This window comes from Oreochromis niloticus, linkage group LG22, assembly GCF_001858045.2.
Source record: "Oreochromis niloticus isolate F11D_XX linkage group LG22, O_niloticus_UMD_NMBU, whole genome shotgun sequence".
In the NCBI taxonomy this organism is placed as follows: domain Eukaryota; kingdom Metazoa; phylum Chordata; class Actinopteri; order Cichliformes; family Cichlidae; genus Oreochromis; species Oreochromis niloticus.
Window position 1 is genome coordinate 34,565,040 of NC_031985.2, and position 18,688 is coordinate 34,583,727.

Sequence of the window (18,688 nt, forward strand, 5' to 3'; positions counted from 1 at the left end):
TGACCCCCCACATACACACACACACACCCAATGATGTATAAATAAAGACCAGGGCAGTGGCACGGGGCGAGTCTCAGAGCCCTCACTTCTGTGCGAGTGCTGTGACTGCCCTTGCTTTAATCACAGGAGTCACACATGTGTCCACTGTACCATCTGGGAACTCTTCTTGTTTGGCACTTGTAATAACACAAACACTAAATCCTCCTTCTCTTGTGCTGTTTTGAGTCCTGCAGCTTATCACACATTTGATTTCCATGTGTGACAACTGCAAGTGTCCAGAGTGAGGACAGACTGAGGGACCCACTGCTGCACATCATCTGTGAGGCTTTGCACCCCTGATGATCCACCAGGACAAACTCAGCAGTGTGTGAGGAAGAGGAGGAGGAAGAGCCAGCAGCAGCTGACAGATGGAGAGAATAGACAGACTGTTCCCTGTTTGTGAAGGACTGCTAGAAAAGTTTAACATAACTAATTGTCTGTCCTGAATCAGTCTTATTAGGTAATGTTCAAATTTTATCATTCCAGTGTTTTCAGTTTGGGAGAAAGTACTCAGGGCCTTCAAGTTAAACACTATGAAAGGCAGGAACAAGTTTAATATTCAGAAACCCAAAGTATGTATCAGCAGCAGAATGGACCTAAAAATAAATGTTTGTTTCAGTGCTATGAAGCTTTGAGTATTTTGGATTAGTAGTACTGCTGTGTTTGTTGCATCATATTGCTGTAATTGTTTATATGCTTTATATATTCTGAGGTAAGTTGATCTATAGTGTTACATCATATTCTATAAGGATGTTATGTGTTTGTATACTTTCTGCCCAGTTTGACCCATTTAGCAGAAGTCAGCCTGTTTAAGGCTCTGACATCTATTCTGTATGACTTAAAGCAGTTATGACATGGTATGATTTTTCTCACCCAATAAAGGAATATTTAATATATCAGTCTACTCTTCATTCTATCAGAAACAGTTATCACAGCTCGTACATTTGCTTTTTACACATATATGTAAGCATTGAGCCAAATTTAGTAATGCCAACATACTGAAGGAACAACATTTGTCTCTTATATATAATACACCTATATATACACTGTCAGAGATAGTTGTCTTTGAGTGAAGAGTTAAGGTGATAGGAAATATAAACAACTGCAACTTGAATCTTTACTGAAGCTCAGTATTTGACACAGTTCACTCACATGTGCTGTACCAGTGTACCTGCACATGTGACGTGACAATAAAAGTGATTTGATTTGAGACTTCAAACTCACTGCTGTAATAACTAATAATGATTAATATAATAACTATAATATTGGCCATATCATATTTACACTGACTTTAGTCTCATGAACAACATTAACTAATTGTTATTTACTAGCTGATCTTAAAATGACTGTTCAGTACAGATATGAAGCCCAACAATCATGTTTTACAGTCCTGTGGTCTCAGCCTCAGATACTTATTAAATCACACAAAGCTCGTGTAGAAACAAATGAACAAAGTATGTTCTCCTTCATTTCTGTCAAACAAAGCTGTATGAAACGTTTCCAGCTGTTAGCATCATGGTTGCTAGGCAACCTGGGCAGCGCGACGGAGGCTAGACCGTCCCATTTCACAAGCCTCGCACTTCCGGCCTTAGCGGTCTTTGAGTACGCGGCCCTTGAGGACCGTTGAGGCTGCGTACTTTAAGGCTGCAGACCCTGAATTGGGATACAGCCTACAGAACACCGGCCCTTGAGGCCTGGAGTTGTACACCCCTGCATTACCAAAAGAGGCTTTATTGAAAATGTAAGGAGCAGAAAGTACAGATATTTCCTTAAAAATATATGGAGTAAAAGTAAAACATATTCAGAAAAAAATACTCAATTAAATTACTGATATTTTAAAATTCTACTTGCACTTCGTTACTTCCCACCTCTGTCCTTGTTGCTAGGATCCTGTAGTTTTCACAGCGTTGCTAGGAGACGACAAGCTGAGCCGAGTTTGTTTCCGGTTTACAGTTGAGGCTAATGTGGACGATTAGAGCTGCTCTTCGGTGAGTTCTCGGTGTTTTAGCGGCAGTATGGAGATCGTTCATGTTTACTCGAAGCTCCGCAGTGAGTTCGGCCGTCAGTGTCTGTTTTCGGATCGACCTGCTGAGCTGCTGCTGGATCTCCCCCCGGACCCGAGCCTGACCCTCAGCTTCATCCAGAAGAACCACCGGGACCAGGCGGTGCAGGCATGCTGGGAGACGTCAGAGCACCAGGTGAGCCTCACCCTCATATCCCAGCGACACATGACCTGCAGCCACACGCGTGGAAACCAGCTTTAACTCATTTTTACCTACTGTCTCAAGTGTGCGTTTGATTTCCAAGCGAAGCCGTAACACTTACAGTTTAATATAGTTTAATAATTTTTAAAAAAATGTTGATTTCAGGGGGAGCTGTGCTTTTGACTACTGCTGATGTACAGCAGGTCAAAACTTTAAACTCCTCCAGTACTTTATTATCCATGTTAAATGGACCGGTGTTGTGCCAAAAAGTGATTTCCAATGTTTCTGTGTATTTTTTATGTGTAATATCTTTACGTATCTTCGTAAATAGACTTCGGTGAACAGGGTTTACAAAGGGGTTATATATAGAATTAAAAAAATTATCTGTTTTTCAAGTATCAACTCTGTGTTATTGTACTTATATAACCAATCAGCTCCTTTATCCCCACTTAAAATATTTTTGCTGAACTATTGTAATATTTGCTGCCATTTCTGCTGTCCTCTTGGCCAGCTTACTCTTACAAAAGACATTTTTAATGTTAATGAGATTTTTTTAACTGTATAAATAAAGGTTATATAAAAGTCACTGCCAAAAACTGATTGCGGCTTCTACCTTGTTAAACGAATGTTGTTTGTGGCTCAAGATGACTTTATGTCATCCTTAAGGGATGCATTTGACATATGTTTCACATATTATAGCCCAACAAGTTACTTATAGCAGTTTAAATACGAGCAATCAGTTTCTGGCAAATATCGGAAATCAGTTTTTGGCAGACAATCACTTTTTGGCACAACACCGGCACTCCTTCTACTCAGTTTGAACATTCAGAGCGCTTCCTGCTACAAGTGTCAGCCCCGCAGTCACGCATTCATGCAGCATGTTCATCTAAACCTTAGCACTACTTTATAGCTATTCATGCACATTAAATTAAGGACATGATCAGTTGACTTACACACTCACTCTCCAGCGATGCATCGACTCCGGGTTCAGAATCTTGCCCAAGGGTACTTTGACAGGAGTAGGACTGGAGGAGTGACATGTATGATTTATTACGGTAATATAATACATGAAAGAAGGACTTACATAGAAAAATCACTATAATATTAGTGAAGATATTTTTTCTTTACTTTTATTGATGATCAATTAATCAAGTGCATTTGTTTAACAGCACCTGGCTGCTACTTGCGGCCTTAAGAGGGTAAACTATAGTTTTTCACAGCTTTTGTGTGTGTGTGTGTGTGTGTGTTTGTGGTTCTTTTTGAGCTATTTATTCTTTATTTTTATTATTTTGAAATTTGTTAAAATTTGTTGTTGGTTTACTTTATATTTATGGGTTATTCACAAGGTTTATTTGTAGATTAATAATTGCTTAATTTTTTGTTTTGTTTTTGTTGTGTATCTTTGTAAGTTAGCCAGGAAGAACTGTAGGGTTGTTTTCTATAAGTGACGAGCATGCACTGAGGTTGGCCTATGGTTTTTTACCAGAGCACAAGAAGCAGCAGGAAACAAAACTTTAAAAAACGTCACTTATTAGTTATTACTTAATTCCAAAAAGTTTGAATAGAGGTACACGACCGCAATATGTGACCGTGATTTGCCAGAACTTCCCAGTCCCAGTTTGTTATGTGGGAGAATTAATTTCCTGCCCCATCATAGACTGTGAGCATGAGAAGCCATGCTGAGGGTTTTCTCTAAATTTCTACTGCAGTGTTTCTTTGTAGCTTGGAAAAATGGAGATGTTCTTTTTTTCTGAAAACATCTCAGGCTATTGATGAGTTTTAGAAAATATTTATGAATTGTGCACACTGTCAGATTAGCCTTCTTTACACTGAGAAATGTGAATAGTCTAGAGGTATCTTGTTAGTATTGGGCTATTATGGAACAGTTAGAGTGCTAATAACTAAGATGAGTGCGATGAGTGTGACTCTGCAGTAACTGATCACCTACACACATCTTGAACTGGATTGCCAGATGGGTTGAAATTATATACACAATAAATGGACTGGTTCTTATATACACAATATGTCTCATTCAGCGATTCATAAAAGCACCTTTTTTTTATCTAACATCTACAGACATTTACTTGCGATGAATGCATCAGAAAGCAATTCAGGGTTCAGTATCTTGCCCAAGAGATGCAGCCTGGAGTAGCCAGGGATTGAATAACCAATCTTCTGATTAGTGACCTGCTTTACCAACTAAGCAACAGTACACTATGTGAATTGCCTGTCTGTGTGAAGCTCAGGTGCTACTTGTTGTTTTCAGTTGAACACAGAGCGCTTTGAGACCGGAAGCTGTGGAATAAACCACATGGAGGGGGGGTGGCCCAAAGACATCAACCCTGCTGAGATGGAACAAACGATCCGTTTCAGGAAGAAGGTGGAAAAGGACGAGAGCTACATCAACAGTGTTCTGCAGCTGGGCAGCGTAAGTTTCAAATGAATCCCAGCAGTCTACCGCAGTCTTACTATTATATACTAAATTATATAGGGATTATATAACACAGAGAACTAAGAATGCGGAAATGAAATATAAAGTTTATAAAAACGAGTTGGTATTAATATTGAGGAAAGCCAAGAAAGACTACTATAATAAACTTTTTCAGGAAAACAAGAACAATATTAAGGGTATTTGGAATATTTTTAAAGAAGTATTGGGTAACAAGAACACACCCTCAGATCTGCCTATTTATTTCATTAAGAATAATCAATTCAATTCAATTCAATTTTATTTATATAGCGCCAAATCACAACAAAAGTCGCCTCAAGGCGCTTTATATTGTACAGTAGATTGCACAATAATAAATACAGAGAAAAACCCAACAATCATATGACCCCCTATGAGCAAGCACTTTGGCGACAGTCGGAAGGAAAAACTCCCTTTTAACAGGAAGAAACCTCCGGCAGAACCAGGCTCAGGGAGGGGCGGCCATCTGCTGCGACCGGTTGGGGTGAGAGAAGGAAAACAGGATAAAGACATGCTGTGGAAGAGAGACAGAGATTAATAACAGATATGATTCAATGCAGAGAGGTCTATTAACACATAGTGAGTGGGAAAGGTGACTGGAAAGGAAAAACTCAATGCATCATGGGAATCCCCGGCAGCCTACGTCTATTGCAGCATAACTAAAGGAGGATTCAGGGTCACCTGGCCCAGCCCTAACTATATGCTTTAGCAAAAAGGAAAGTTTTAAGCCTAATCTTGAAAGCAGAGTTAGTGTCTGTCTCCCGAATCCAAACTGGAAGCTGGTTCCACAGAAGAGGGACCTGAAAACTGAAGGCTCTCCCTCCCATTCTACTTTTAAACACTCTAGGGACAGCAAGTAGGCCTGCAGAGCGAGAGCGAAGTGCTCTAATAGGGTGATATGGTACTACAAGGTCATTACGATAAGATGGGGCCTGATTATTTAAGACCTTGTATGTGAGGAGCAGGATTTTGAATTCAATTCTGGATTTAACAGGAAGCCAATGAAGGGAAGCCAAAACAGGAGAAATATCCTCTCTCTTTCTAGTCCCTGTCAGTACTCTTGCTGCAGCATTTTGGATTGGCTGAAGGTTTTTCAGCGAGTTTTTAGGACATCCTGATAATAATGAATTACAGTAGTCCAGCCTGGAAGTAATAAATGCATGAACTAGTTTTTCAGCGTCACTAAGCGACAGGATATTTCTAATTTTAGAGATGTTGCGCAAATGGAAGAAAGCAGTCTTACATATTTGTTTAATATGTGCGTTGAAGGACATGTCCTGGTCAAAAATTACTCCAAGGTTCCTCACAGCATTACTGGAGGCCAAGGTAATGCCATCCAGAGTAAGAATCTGGTTAGATACCATATTTCTAAGATTTTCAGGGCCGAGTACAATAACCTCAGTTTTATCTGAATTAAGAAGCAGAAAGTTAGCGGCCATCCAGCTCTTTATGTCTTTAAGACATTCCTGCAGTTTAACTAATTGGTGTGTGTTACCTGGCTTCATGGATAGATAGAGCTGCGTGTCATCTGCATAGCAGTGAAAATTTATGCTATGTCTTCTAATGATACTGCCTAAGGCAGGGGTCTGCAACCTTTTACACCCAAAGAGCCATTTGGACCCGGTTTCCACGCAAAAGAAAACACTGGGAGCCGCAAATACTTTTTGACATCTAAAATGAAGATAACACTGTATATATTGTTTTTTATCTTTATGCTTTGTGTGAACAACTAAGGTGTGCTGCTTATGAAATCCATGAAGTGCTACAGAGAAAATTAAATTATATTTATGTAATCAACACATTTTGAACTCTTAAAGAAATATAACAAAAGGAAAGACACCCAGCTGAACTAAAATGATCCATGTAGCAAACAAAAACTGTTGTCAGCCGCCACCCTTATATCGCCTTTGGGCTGTTGGAGCCTAGACCTGACTCTTAAAAAATAATTGGAAAAAAGCACTATGCTGCTGAAAGATGAAAAATAGATATTTGCAAAATTCTGCCTAATTATGTATTTTACCTGGTTAATGCGTGCGGCGGGGCGTGGTTTGCGGCGCCGCTGCAGGGAGGCGGACGCACCTGAGCGACACCCGCAATCACGCCTCGCTGCCTTTACGTCTGCGCTATCTGTGCTGTGTTGGTGGTGTATGTCGGGCTGTGAGCTGAAAAGCTACAGCCGGCTGTATGCGTACAGCAACCGTGTGTGAAAAGAAAAGTGCCCAATAAAGAGATGCTCAAAAGCATGTTCATGGAAACATCGTCGGGTCTGCCGTGATTTGTTTACAATGGGACTTCTGCTCCTGAACCTCTGCGCACAGAGTCCGCAAATCGGGGCTGTACGAAGTCAGTTTACGCAGGACTGTAAGCTGTCATCTGTCAGGCGTGAACGGTGTTTGTCTTTAACATAGTTCACGGTGGAGAACAGCTGCTGACATAATGTGGATCCGAAGATCCATAATTGGCCTACCTGGGGTTGAAAATCTCGATAAATGCACGGCGTTTCGGCGGGTACACCGGCTTCCGCGAGTGTGACTCTTATTTTGAGCGATGAAAAAATAATAGAATATAATTTTATTTTTATATTTCAATATCACAATAATCTTCCAATTTAGAACTCCGAGTTAAAAAGAACTAACATAAATAAAATACACTTCAGCTAAATGCTTCTAATTTATTTGCCCAAACCAGGCGGAGCCGCACTTTAAGGACTAAAGAGCCGCATGCGGCTCCGGAGCCGCAGGTTGCCGACCCCTGGCCTAAGGGAAGCGTGTATAATGTAAATAGAATTGGTCCTAGCACTGAACCCTGTGGAACTCCATAATTGACCTTAGTGGGTGAAGAGAACTCTCCATTTACATGTACAAATTGGAGTCTATTAGATAGATATGATACAAACCACTGCAGTGCAGTACCTGTAATACCTACAGCATGTTCTAATCGCTCTAATAGGATATTATGGTCAACAGTATCGAACGCAGCACTGAGGTCTAGCAGGACAAGCACAGAGATGAGTCCACTGTCAGAGGCCATAAGAAGATCATTTGTAACCTTCACTAAAGCTGTTTCTGTGCTGTGATGAGCTCTGAAACCTGACTGAAACTCTTCAAATAAGCCATTCCTCTGCAGATGATCTGTTAGCTGTTTGACAACTACTCTTTCAAGGATTTTTGATATGAAAGGAAGGTTGGAGATTGGCCTATAATTAGCTAAGACAGCTGGGTCTAGAGATGGCTTTTTAAGTAAAGGTTTAACTACAGCCACCTTGAAGGCCTGTGGTACATAGCCGATTATTAGAGATAGGTTGATCATATTTAAGATTGAAGAATTAATTAATGGCAGGACTTCTTTGAGCAGTTTTGTAGGAATGGGGTCTAAAAGACACGTTGATGGTTTGGAGGAATTAATTATTGAAGTTAACTCAGAAAGATCAATTGGAGAAAAAGAGTCTAACTTAACATCGATGGTACTAAAAGTAGCTGTAGATAATATTACATCTGTGGGATGATTATTGGTCATTTTTTCTCTAATGATAAAAATTTTATTTGTGAAGAAGTTCATGAAGTCATTACTAGTTAACGTTAAAGGGATTGTTGGCTCAGTAGAGCTCTGACTCTCTGTCAGCCTGGCTACAGTGCTGAAGAGAAACCTGGGGTTGTTCTTATTGTCTTCAATCAGTGACGAATAGTAAGATGTTCTGGCTTTGCGGAGGGCTTTCTTATAAAGCAGCAAACTATTTCTCCAGGCTAAATGATGATCCTCTAAATTTGTGACACGCCATTTCCTCTCCAGCTTACGAGTCATCTGCTTTAGGCTACGTGTTTGAAAATTATACCACGGAGTCAGGTACTTCTGATTTGAGGCTTTAGTTTTCACCGGAGCTACAGTATCAAGAGTCGTACGTAGTGAGGAGGTAAAATTATTAACAAGATAATCGACCTCTGTTGGAGTAGCGTTCAGATAGCTTCTCTGCTCCATGTTGGTACAGGGCATTGAAGATGATAACAGTGGGTGGATTATATTCTTAAACTTAGTTACAGCACTTTCAGAAAGACATCTACTTTGATAAAGTCTACTCTCCACTGCTGTGTAATCAATTATTGTAAATGTAAATGTTATCAGGAAATGATCAGACAGGAGAGGGTTTTCAGGAAACACTGTTAAATGTTCAGTTTCTATGCCATATGTTAAAACCAGATCTAGAGTGTGATTAAAGTGGTGGGTGGGTTCTTTTACATTTTGAGAGAAGCCAATTGAGTCTAATAACAGATTAAATGCAATTTTGGGACCTAAACTTTTTAATTTATATACTAATGATATCTGTGATGTATCAAAAAGGTTAAATTTTATTTTATTTGCAGATGACACAAATTTTTATTGCTCAGGAGACAATTTGAAAGATTTGGTTGAAATTATGGTTTCTGAGATGTTAATATTAAAAAAATGGTTTGATGTAAATAAATTATCTTTGAATCTCACAAAAACAAAATTCATGATATTTGGCAATCATGTAAAGGAGGAAGAAATTATTATGTCCATTGATAGAGAATTGATTGAAAGAGTTACTGAATTTCGCTTTTTGGGTGTAATAGTAGATGAAAATTTGACATGGAAATCACATATTGAGTATATTAGAAAGAAGATGGTGAAAAACATTTATTATTTGGGAAATGTAAGAGATTTATTAGGCAACAAATCAATGCGCATTTTATATTTTTCATTGTTTTTCTCATACTTTAGTTATTGTGTGGAAGTTTGGGGGAATACATATGAGAATACTATAAACCCTCTAAACTTATTACAGAAGAAAGTGATACGAATGATTCATAACGTTAAATATAGAGAACATACAAATAAATTATTTATAAAATCTAAACTATTAAAATTAGGAGATTTAGTGAAACTACGGACACTAATTATGTTTAAGGCTAAAAATAATATTTTGCCTTTCAAGTTACAAAGTTTATTTTCAATGTGTTCGGGGGGAGAAGACAGTAGAAGGAAATTTTATTTTAAGCATCAGCTAGCTAGGACTACACAAAGATTAATGAGTTCAACGGTTAGGGGTATACAACTGTGGAACTCTCTTCATTATAATCTAAAGAATTGTATAAATTTACATTGTTTTAAAAAAGTGTTACATGTCTAAAACGATAACGCAATATGAAGAATATGAACGTAATTGGAGTTAATTGAAAAAGGATCCTTTATTTTTTGCCTCATTTTATTCTATTTACTTATCTTTTCTCCTTGTTATTATGTGAAGTGGTATATTGCTGATTGTAAATTTGTTGTTTGGTCTGCGTTAGGACCTGGAGATAAATGTTAGTTTGTTCCTTGATTTTTGGTGCCCACTTGTAAATATAAGTTGGATCGCAGATACCGAGAGAAAGTGTGGTTGGTTTGTCTGAAAGAACTAAACTGTTGAAACTGGTGAACCAAGTGTGAAATAAATAAATAAATGGAAATGGAAATGGAAATGCACGTTGGTTGGATGGATGGATATTGAATGGATACATGTTGTTTATGAATGTTGTGTAACCCACAGTAACAAACAGATAAAAGTAGAAACCTTTTGTTGGAATTATTACTCAAGTGGTAAATGCATTTCAGTGAAAAACATTCAAATCTAAAAAACAAACAAACTCTGAAGCAAAACTCTAACTAGATAATTGTATAAAATTAAGTTATTGTTGTGTTTAAAACACTGTTCGTTTTTTATTCATTTTTGTTTAACAATTGTTATTTTCTAATAATGTAATAATGCCCAATAATGTAATTTAATTTTTAACCAATGAGACTTGTCCCGCCTTTAATTTTTTCCTGTTTGGTTACACACGTGATTCTGCTTAGTGAGGTTGGGCGATATGTAAAAATTTTCCAACTGACAATTGTCCATCCAATAACCGATGATAGGCGATATATTCACACAGGCGCAGACTTTCTGATGAGGAGTAATCTGATTGTCGTTCTTGCTCAAAGGACAGATTATTGACAGGAAAGGGTCACTTCAGGGGGCCAATCAAATTTCAGCTTGGGCCAGTGCCCCTGTGGCCCCACCCCTAGAACCGTCCCTGGGTCTAGAACATATTGAATTTAGTTTTTCCCTGGGCATGGACTATCTTCCCAGTTTTCTTTAATTTGGTCCAACACTTCTTGGGACTTCCTGCCAAACAGCAACTCAAAGGGAGAAAATCCTGTGGAGCCCTGGGGCAGTCATTACAGTCTGAACAACAGATGGTCTAACCAGCGATCCCAATTGCTTTCATCCTTATGAATAAACTTTCAAATAAGTCTTATTCGTATACTAATTCATACAGTTTTTTTTATTGTGCGAGACATGAACAAAGTGCCCTTGAATGTCTTTCGGGATGCAGTCTCAGGAGATGATCTGAAACAGCACTTGCGCCACAGTCTTGCAGAAATGGTCACTGCTTTGGGATATTGCACTGCATAATCCACCAGAACTAATAAAAAGCAATACCCACATGAACTCCACTGACATGGTCTGACGGGGTCCATGCCAATGTGCTCAAATGAAACCTTCATTAATAGTAAGCTGCAAAGATGCTCTCAGAATGGCTGGCTGGTTTACTCGCAGATATTCCAGGCAGGAAGTTTTTCCATATCCCATGTAACCAGCCATTGGTTTGTAATGAGCCACCTGGAAAATAATTTCCGACCAGCTTTTTGGCACCATCAACTGGGAGTGTGCTTGCTCTGTGCAAGCCTTACAACTCAGTTGGTATAATCTATCCCTGATAATCACAAAATGAAATGTTAGTGCTTTGTCAGGGTGCACCAACCATCAATTTTTATCACTTGGTCAAAGGCTGAGTGTAGAGTATCGTCATGGGACTTCTCTGGTGAAAATTCTTCTATGGAGCAAATTAGAGGAACCAGCAAAATCAGTTGTTTCCTCCTTCCCATGGTCAGTGTTGGATGACCTTGTGTCACCACTGAGCACAGCACAGACATGCACCAGTCTGTTCCCAAAATCAAGGCGTGCATTATGCGGAAGCCATTTGCAGCCTTTAGTGTATATATTTTGCCCCTTTGTTTAATTTCCACTGGTCTTTGGCCAGCGTTATAGAAAGTTTGAGGCCCACGTCAGTGGACCCGCTCCGCTGTTCCTGCCGGGAGCCCCTTCACAAATTGTTGCAGTACAAGGAGGTTCGCAGCTCACTTATCCTGGTCGCAGTGTGCTACTGAAATAGGTGAGGCATGATTAGACAATGACTGCCAGCCATGCTGGCCAGTCTTCCTCAGAACTGCCCCCTGAACCCACAGCATCACCCCTGGATGTTGCCTTGCACAGAGGAAGAATACGTAACAGACTGTGATATTTGGGTTTTAAATAGTTGAATGTCTGTGTATGATGATAGCGACAAACCAATAAACAGATCAGTGAGTGTTTCCGGCTCATTCTATGATCTAATTCTGATGGTATCATGTTGTCCAGGTGATGGAGCACTGCATCAGACAGAACAATGCTGTGGACATCTATCAGGAGTGTTTCGAGGATGAGGAGGAGGTGGAGGAAATTCAGGAGCCACCATCAGCCAAGACCGTCAATGTCTTCAGGTATGGCTGACACTAGGGTTAAATTTTCACTCTAGTGACTGATTTCAATAAGAGAAGTAATAAAAATTAATGACAGTCATAATTTGTTTTAATGAAAATTGTAAAATTATGATGTTTTATAACTCAGTAACAATCAATAATCATATGTTTCAAATAGAAATTAAAATGATGGAATAATAATTCATAATGGTGGAGCACCTGTTTAGATAACTGTGTGTGTGTGTGTGTGTGTGTGTGTGTGTGTGTGTGTGTGTGTGTGTGTGTGAATGTATTAAACCGTAATAGAAAGGTGATTCTTAATAAACCAGTGCTTTTGTAACAACAGCTGTCTCGCGTTGTGGTGGAGCGTGTGTAAGTCTGACTTTGATTCTGATTTTCCAAACACAAATAAAACGAATTAAAGCCTTTCAACGGAGTTCCCCCCTTCCTCAGAGCCTACTGTTGTTACAAAAATACCCTTTTTATTGTGGTATAACACATTTACACACACACACACACACACACACACATACACATACATTGGTAATTGTTTTTTGTATTTCCTGTGTCCTCAGAGATCCTAATGAGATCAAACGTACTGTCACCAGCCTGTCCTGGCAACCTGATGGCGGCAGGAAGCTGGCGGTCGCCTACTCATCCCTTGAGTTCCAGAAATCATCCAAAGACATGAGCCTAGACTCCTACATCTGGGACATTGGTGGGTCAGAGAGGCCACAGGTTGACTTAACACCACATCAGGGTCAATATGTTCACTGCAGAATGTTTCTGTTTCAGAAAACCCGAACAGGCCAGAGATGATGCTGAAGCCAGCGTCTCCACTTGTCTGTCTGGACTACAACCCCAAAGACTCCCACACTCTGGTGGGGGGAAGCTATAACGGACAGATTGGTGGGTTCAGGTCTACACGTAGTCAGAGAGTTGAGCTTCCCTCTGTCACCAGGTTTATTCACCCTCAGGTGTGTTTTGTTTAGTGTTCTGGGATATCCGGAAAGGGAATCAGCCAGTGGAGTTTTCTTCTTTGGAGCACAGCCACAGAGACCCAGTGTACAAGATCATATGGCTGCAGTCCAAGACTGGAACCGATGCCTTCTCTGCCTCCACCGATGGACAGGTAGACTGATAGATGGTTTGGCAAACCCTTGATGAAACGACCCTATAAAATAACCTTTTATCTGTCTGTCTGTCAGGTTTTGTGGTGGGATGTCCGCAAGCTAGCTGAGCCCACAGAGCGTCTAGTCCTGGACCCAAGCCGGGAGGGGAACCTGGACCAAGCTTTAGGAGCTATCTCTCTAGAGTTTGAGCCCACCATGGTGAGAGCAGTTTCCATTTTAAGTATTTATGAAACAGTTCTCTGTTAATGTGGCTTCAACTTCATCGTTCTTACTGAACCCGTTTGATTCTGTTTGGTAAGCTCCAACTGTGGACTTGTAAGTAGGGATGGGTATTGATAAGATTTTCACGATTCCGATTTCATTTTCGATTCTGTTTAACGATTCGATTCTTTATCGATTCTCTTATCGATTCTTATTTTTTTTTAAAGAGAACACTAAGGTCGATTAGCTTAGAACTTTGTTTTATATCTTCTCTTTGAACAAGATAGATATTTAGGAGTAACATGGCCTCACGAACCCAACAGTGAGATCTTAAGAGATCCACAGCCTACGGCTCTTGAATGGGGTGTCACAGGGTCCCCAGGAAAAAAATTGTAAATGTAAAATAATAAAATAAATATTCTTCTGTAGCATTAACAAAGTATAACATAAATTATTCTGTGGCAATTACACAAGAATATCCAGTAATGTCCCTGCCTACAATTAAACACATTCACTTACCGAAAATCGGGGGCATCTGCTGTGGCAAATGGGTGCAAGGCTTTGACCACAAACTTAGTCACTGCTCGGTGACATTCGTCTATCCTGGCCTGAAAGGAGATGCTAACGGTAGACTGCAGCGAGAACTGCCAGCCAGACTCTGTCTCTCTCATCATGGTCACCTAAATGCAGCGCACAGTAATGGTAGGTTTTGTAATAAGGCAGATCGCGCTAACATAATATGCACTGTTAGTTAATCATTTACCTGCCGTATTAACGGGAGAGGACGTGCAAACGTTACCACTGCTGCTGGGTTGAGATTCACGAGTCCGGAGCGGAATTAAAAACACGACATTCATTTAAGCAGCTGTGGCTACAATGCAGCTTGCCATTGCCAGTGTGTGAATGTGTGTGTGAATGGGTGAATGACTGAATGTAGTGTAAAGCGCTTTGGGGTCCTTAGGGACTGAGTAAAGCGCTATACAAATGCAGGCCATTTAAGGTTATCGCGTGTTTTGTGAGCAAATGCTTTTGCATATTCGTAGTGTTTCCTCCCTTAAATGAAATATCTACTTTGCAAGTATTGCAAGTTGCCCTGTTGTCATCCGTTCTCGTAAAGTATAACCAAACTTTTGAGCGTTTGAGCCGCTTAGGCGCCCTGCCAGGTAAATGACGCTCCGCAACGTGGTGACGTCATTCGGGGCGACTGGAATCGATAAGGGAATCGTTTGCAAAAATGGCAAACAATTCCAAGGAATTGAAACAGTGGGAACCGGTTCTCAACAAGAACCGGGTTTCGATACCCATCCCTACTTGTGAGTATCCCCACTGTTGCCTACTTCCTTTCACACTGGATATTTTCATTCTGGTAGTTTGGGTTCAGTGATAGAGCTATATATAGGGTGATCCTAGATACATGCAGTCCGGAACACTCCACTCCCTGCACCATGATAACATTTAAAATGATGTGAGGAATCCTATTATCATTTAAACAAAGAGGAAGATCTGTTCACTGATTTTAGAAAATGTTCTGATACACAGAAAGTTCCATCCATTCAGGGTTGGACAGTGGGATGTGTTCACTCTGTAGACAGTTACGGATTCAAAGTTGAACTTCGAAGCAGACTAAAGTTGTGAGTAAAAACAGCTGAAGCCAGAATCGCTGTACAGCAGACAGTTTACAGCAGTGAGGTGGATCAAGTTTACCTGAACACTCACTCCTTTTGTATAGTCAGTTTCACTTTCTTATTCTGGACAAAATCCCAGAGTACAGAAGAACAGGCATTAGAAACAGCTTGGGTTCAGCAGCATCACTCTGCTGTACAAACCACGGCTTTGATATCCTACATGATGATGTCTGGAGCTTCAGTGTGGTGTGTTATGTTCATCTGCGGTCTGTGTTTGATGGGAAATTGTGCATGTGAGGATTGGTACCTCATCTACTAGAGACCAAATCTACAGGTCTGCAGTAGATGGGTTTTTTTCTAGATTTTCTTTGTTCAGTCATGCAGTGCCAATATAGATAAACTTGCAATCCCTTTCAGTTAAATTCAGTTTCAATTATATAGAGCCAAATCACAACAACTATTGCCTTAAGGAACTTTCCTTGAAGATTGTGGGCCAACATGGTTTAATTTTTCTTCAACTCAGACTCAGAGATATTCCAAATCATTCTTTTTAACTGCTCAGTTAAGAAATCTTTAGTAGAATCTGCTACTGTAGGAAACATGCTTTGTAGCACTGTGCTGTCATAACTTTATTAGCTCATCTCAGTTCAACTAAGAAACATTTAAGCAGAACAGATTTTAATTAATTTTAAGTAATTGATACATGGTGGCACAGAGACACTCCAGGAAATCTACGTGGCATTTCTGCAGCAAGAAACATGGTGGTAGAAGTATAACTCCCAATACTAAAACCTCTTTAATTACTTTGATAAAGTAGACGATAAGCTCCTGAAAGAGGAATTGTGGTGGACAGCTCAGCATCAGATAGGCTGGTTTGAACATGTACAGAGGAGCGAGAGTGGATAATCTGGACAAAGGATGAAGAAGATGGAGCTGCCAGGCAGGAGGAAAATAGGAAGACCTCAGAGGAGGTTTATGGATGTAGTGATTGAGAACATGCACAGGGTTGGTGTGAGAGACAAGGATGCTGGGATAGGAGGAGATGGAGGCGGGCAACCTGCCGTGGAGACCCCTAAAGGGTGCAGCTGGAAGAAGAACAGTAGGCAAACTTTTTAGAATTTTTAAAATCATATTTGCCTGGTGACTTTAAACATACAGGTTTTATGTCCTGGTGACCATTTTTTTAAAAGTTCATTTAAATAATGCCTAAATAGTTGCCCAGAGCAATAAAGAGTTGTCTGTGAAGTTGCGAGAGCTGCTTCTTTAAGACAGTGTATGGCATGTTCCTAGAGGCTCATTGTTGTCTCACAATGTTTTGCCCTGAAGTGAGTGGATCATGGCTTCACCAGTTTTAGGTGTTTCAGTCTCTGTCACTGATGTCTCTGCAGCCAACTAAGTTCATGGTGGGGACGGAGCAGGGCCTGGTCATCTCCTGTAACAGGAAGGCGAAGACCCCAGCTGAGAAGATTGTCTGTACATATGACAGCCACCACGGACCCATCTACGCCCTGCAGAGGAACCCCTTCTTCCCCAAAAACTTCCTCACTGTCGGGGACTGGACTGCTCGCATTTGGTCTGAGGACATCAAAGAGTCATCCATCATGTGGACCAAGTAGGAATCAGTGATTGCAAACCTCTGATTAAAATTCAAAACAAACTTCCCAAGAAGTTGATTCTGTTCATCTGGACATAGAGTTTTCAGTGGGAGAAATGTTTCGCCACTTGGATGTCACAATGATGCCATAAAGTTTCACAAAATAATATGCAACAATGCATTAATGCAACATTGATGCATTGTTGCTCTTTGATTTTTTTCTTATGACCACCAGGTCTTCGTTCCAGACGGTCATCCTGCTCAGACTCAGCTATATGTTTCTCTTTGTCTCTTTGATACACAGGTATCAGATGTCGTACCTGACAGATGCCTGCTGGAGTCCAGTCAGACCCTCTGTCTTCTTCACCGTGAAGATGGATGGCGTGCTGGATGTGTGGGACATCCTGTTCAAACAGAGCGACCCCACGCTGAGTCTGAAGGTGCTCCGACCTCTCCTACAGCTGGCTGATGTTGCCGTGTCTTGCTGTTTCTGATGTTAGTGTGTGTTTTGGTCTCCAGGTGTGTGACAAATCTCTGTACAGCCTCAGTGTTCAGGACAATGGGTGCTTGGTGGCCTGTGGCTCTCAGCTGGGTGAGGCCACGCTGCTAGAGATCTGCTCTGGGCTGTCGACCCTCCAGAAGAATGAAAAGAGTCTGCTGGCTGCTGTAAGGAGACACAATGACAAACTGACCTGAGGTCTTCTGACTGTGTGATGATCAGCTGTGTTTTTCAACACTTCTGCAGATGTTTGAGCGGGAGTCTAAGCGTGAGAAGATCCTAGAGGCACGGCAGAGGGAGGTCCGTCTAAAGGAGAGGAGTCGCTCGGAGCAGAGCAGAGAAGAGGAGGTGGGCCGTGAGGAGGGAGAGGAGGACCCCAAGCATCTGATCGCCAGAGCTGAAAGTGATTTCTACAGCCTGGTAGAGGCAGAGGTGAAGAGGAGGGAGAAGAAGGACGAGGTGATGAAGGTTAGAAGGAAGAAGAGGAGTTTTTCATTTGGTTCCTGTAACTCTGTTCTGACAGCTTTTTGGTCATTTGTTTTCCAGGAAAAAGATATCTGTGAAGAGAAAGATGTGAAAGATGAAGAACAAAGAGGAACATCAGAATGAAGGAAAACACATTAGCAGCTGTTTTCAAGCAGATTCTGTCACCTTTTGCACATTTTACATTTAGTTCAGTAAATGGTCATCTGGTTAATGAGCACTTTGTGTGTGTTGGACTGTTTTATACCAGTATTGATAATATTTTGCCTGTCTTCTGTGTTCGTGGGGTGTCTAAATTTCCATGAAGTGAAGTCTCAGATTTTAAATAATTAACTTAGTGGTGCTGTTGAAGCTTCTCAGAGTGAGAACAGTCCACATGTAACCATCTCATACCCAGTGCTGTGAACACCCTGAGACTTGGATAATGTTTCAGCTTTGGCAGGTGGAGAATCATCTTGTTATGTTTACAAGTTCTGATCCTATACACAACTTCCTGCAGATCATTATCACATTCAGTCTTTTTATATCTGACTGCACTTTATTTCTTATTCCAGAATTTATTATGGGTTCCCATATAAAATAGCTGCTGGATGGGCAGTTTGTTTGTAAATGATACATTAATTTAAACACGAGCTGCAGTTTCATAAAGGATCTTTGCTGCTGAGAACACTAAATTATTATAATTATTATTATTAACAATGAATGAATATCAAGGATCAGATTAATACTTTAACCAGATAAAATCTTCACAAGATTTTCTGTATTCTGTAAATGAGAGTTTAAAAGCTGCAGAACTTGTTGAATCATGTTTATGATATTTTGACGTCCGCTTTTTGTTACCCCTGGGCTGTAAAAAGCTTTTCGTCATCCTGCAGGGCAGCCG

General features: G+C 40.4%; 1 protein-coding gene across 3 annotated transcripts; it reads left to right on the forward strand.

The window, feature by feature from the left end:
• The first annotated feature begins 1,931 nt into the window (after positions 1-1,931).
• On the forward strand, positions 1,932-18,022 carry dnai2b (dynein, axonemal, intermediate chain 2b). 3 transcript variants are annotated; one of them, XM_019350282.1, is made up of 12 exons: positions 1,932-2,237; positions 4,510-4,671; positions 12,170-12,291; positions 12,846-12,988; positions 13,066-13,179; positions 13,263-13,402; positions 13,479-13,601; positions 16,618-16,841; positions 17,128-17,263; positions 17,343-17,489; positions 17,569-17,781; positions 17,869-18,022. In XM_019350282.1, the coding sequence occupies exons 1-12, from the start codon at positions 2,055-2,057 to the stop codon at positions 17,929-17,931; spliced, it is 1,770 nt and encodes a 589-aa protein (XP_019205827.1). In that variant the 5' UTR covers positions 1,932-2,054; the 3' UTR covers positions 17,932-18,022. The 3 variants fall into 3 exon arrangements, with proteins under 3 accessions (XP_019205827.1, XP_019205828.1, XP_003443828.1); XM_003443780.5 differs by having other exon boundaries at positions 1,933-2,237; positions 17,569-17,790; XM_019350283.1 differs by lacking the exon at positions 4,510-4,671 and having other exon boundaries at positions 17,569-17,790.
• Positions 18,023-18,688: the final 666 nt, after the last annotated feature.

What these genes read in the sequence shown, in the direction of transcription:
- dnai2b (XM_003443780.5), top strand. Translation starts at nt 2,055, where the DNA reads ATGGAGATCGTTCATGTTTACTCGAAGCTCCGCAGTGAGTTCGGCCGT. An exon ending in ACCCCACGCTGAGTCTGAAG is followed by an intron (nt 17,264 to 17,342) that starts GTGCTCCGACCT and finishes TTTGGTCTCCAG; the next exon opens with GTGTGTGACAAATCTCTGTA. An exon ending in AGAAGGACGAGGTGATGAAG is followed by an intron (nt 17,791 to 17,868) that starts GTTAGAAGGAAG and finishes TTTGTTTTCCAG; the next exon opens with GAAAAAGATATCTGTGAAGA.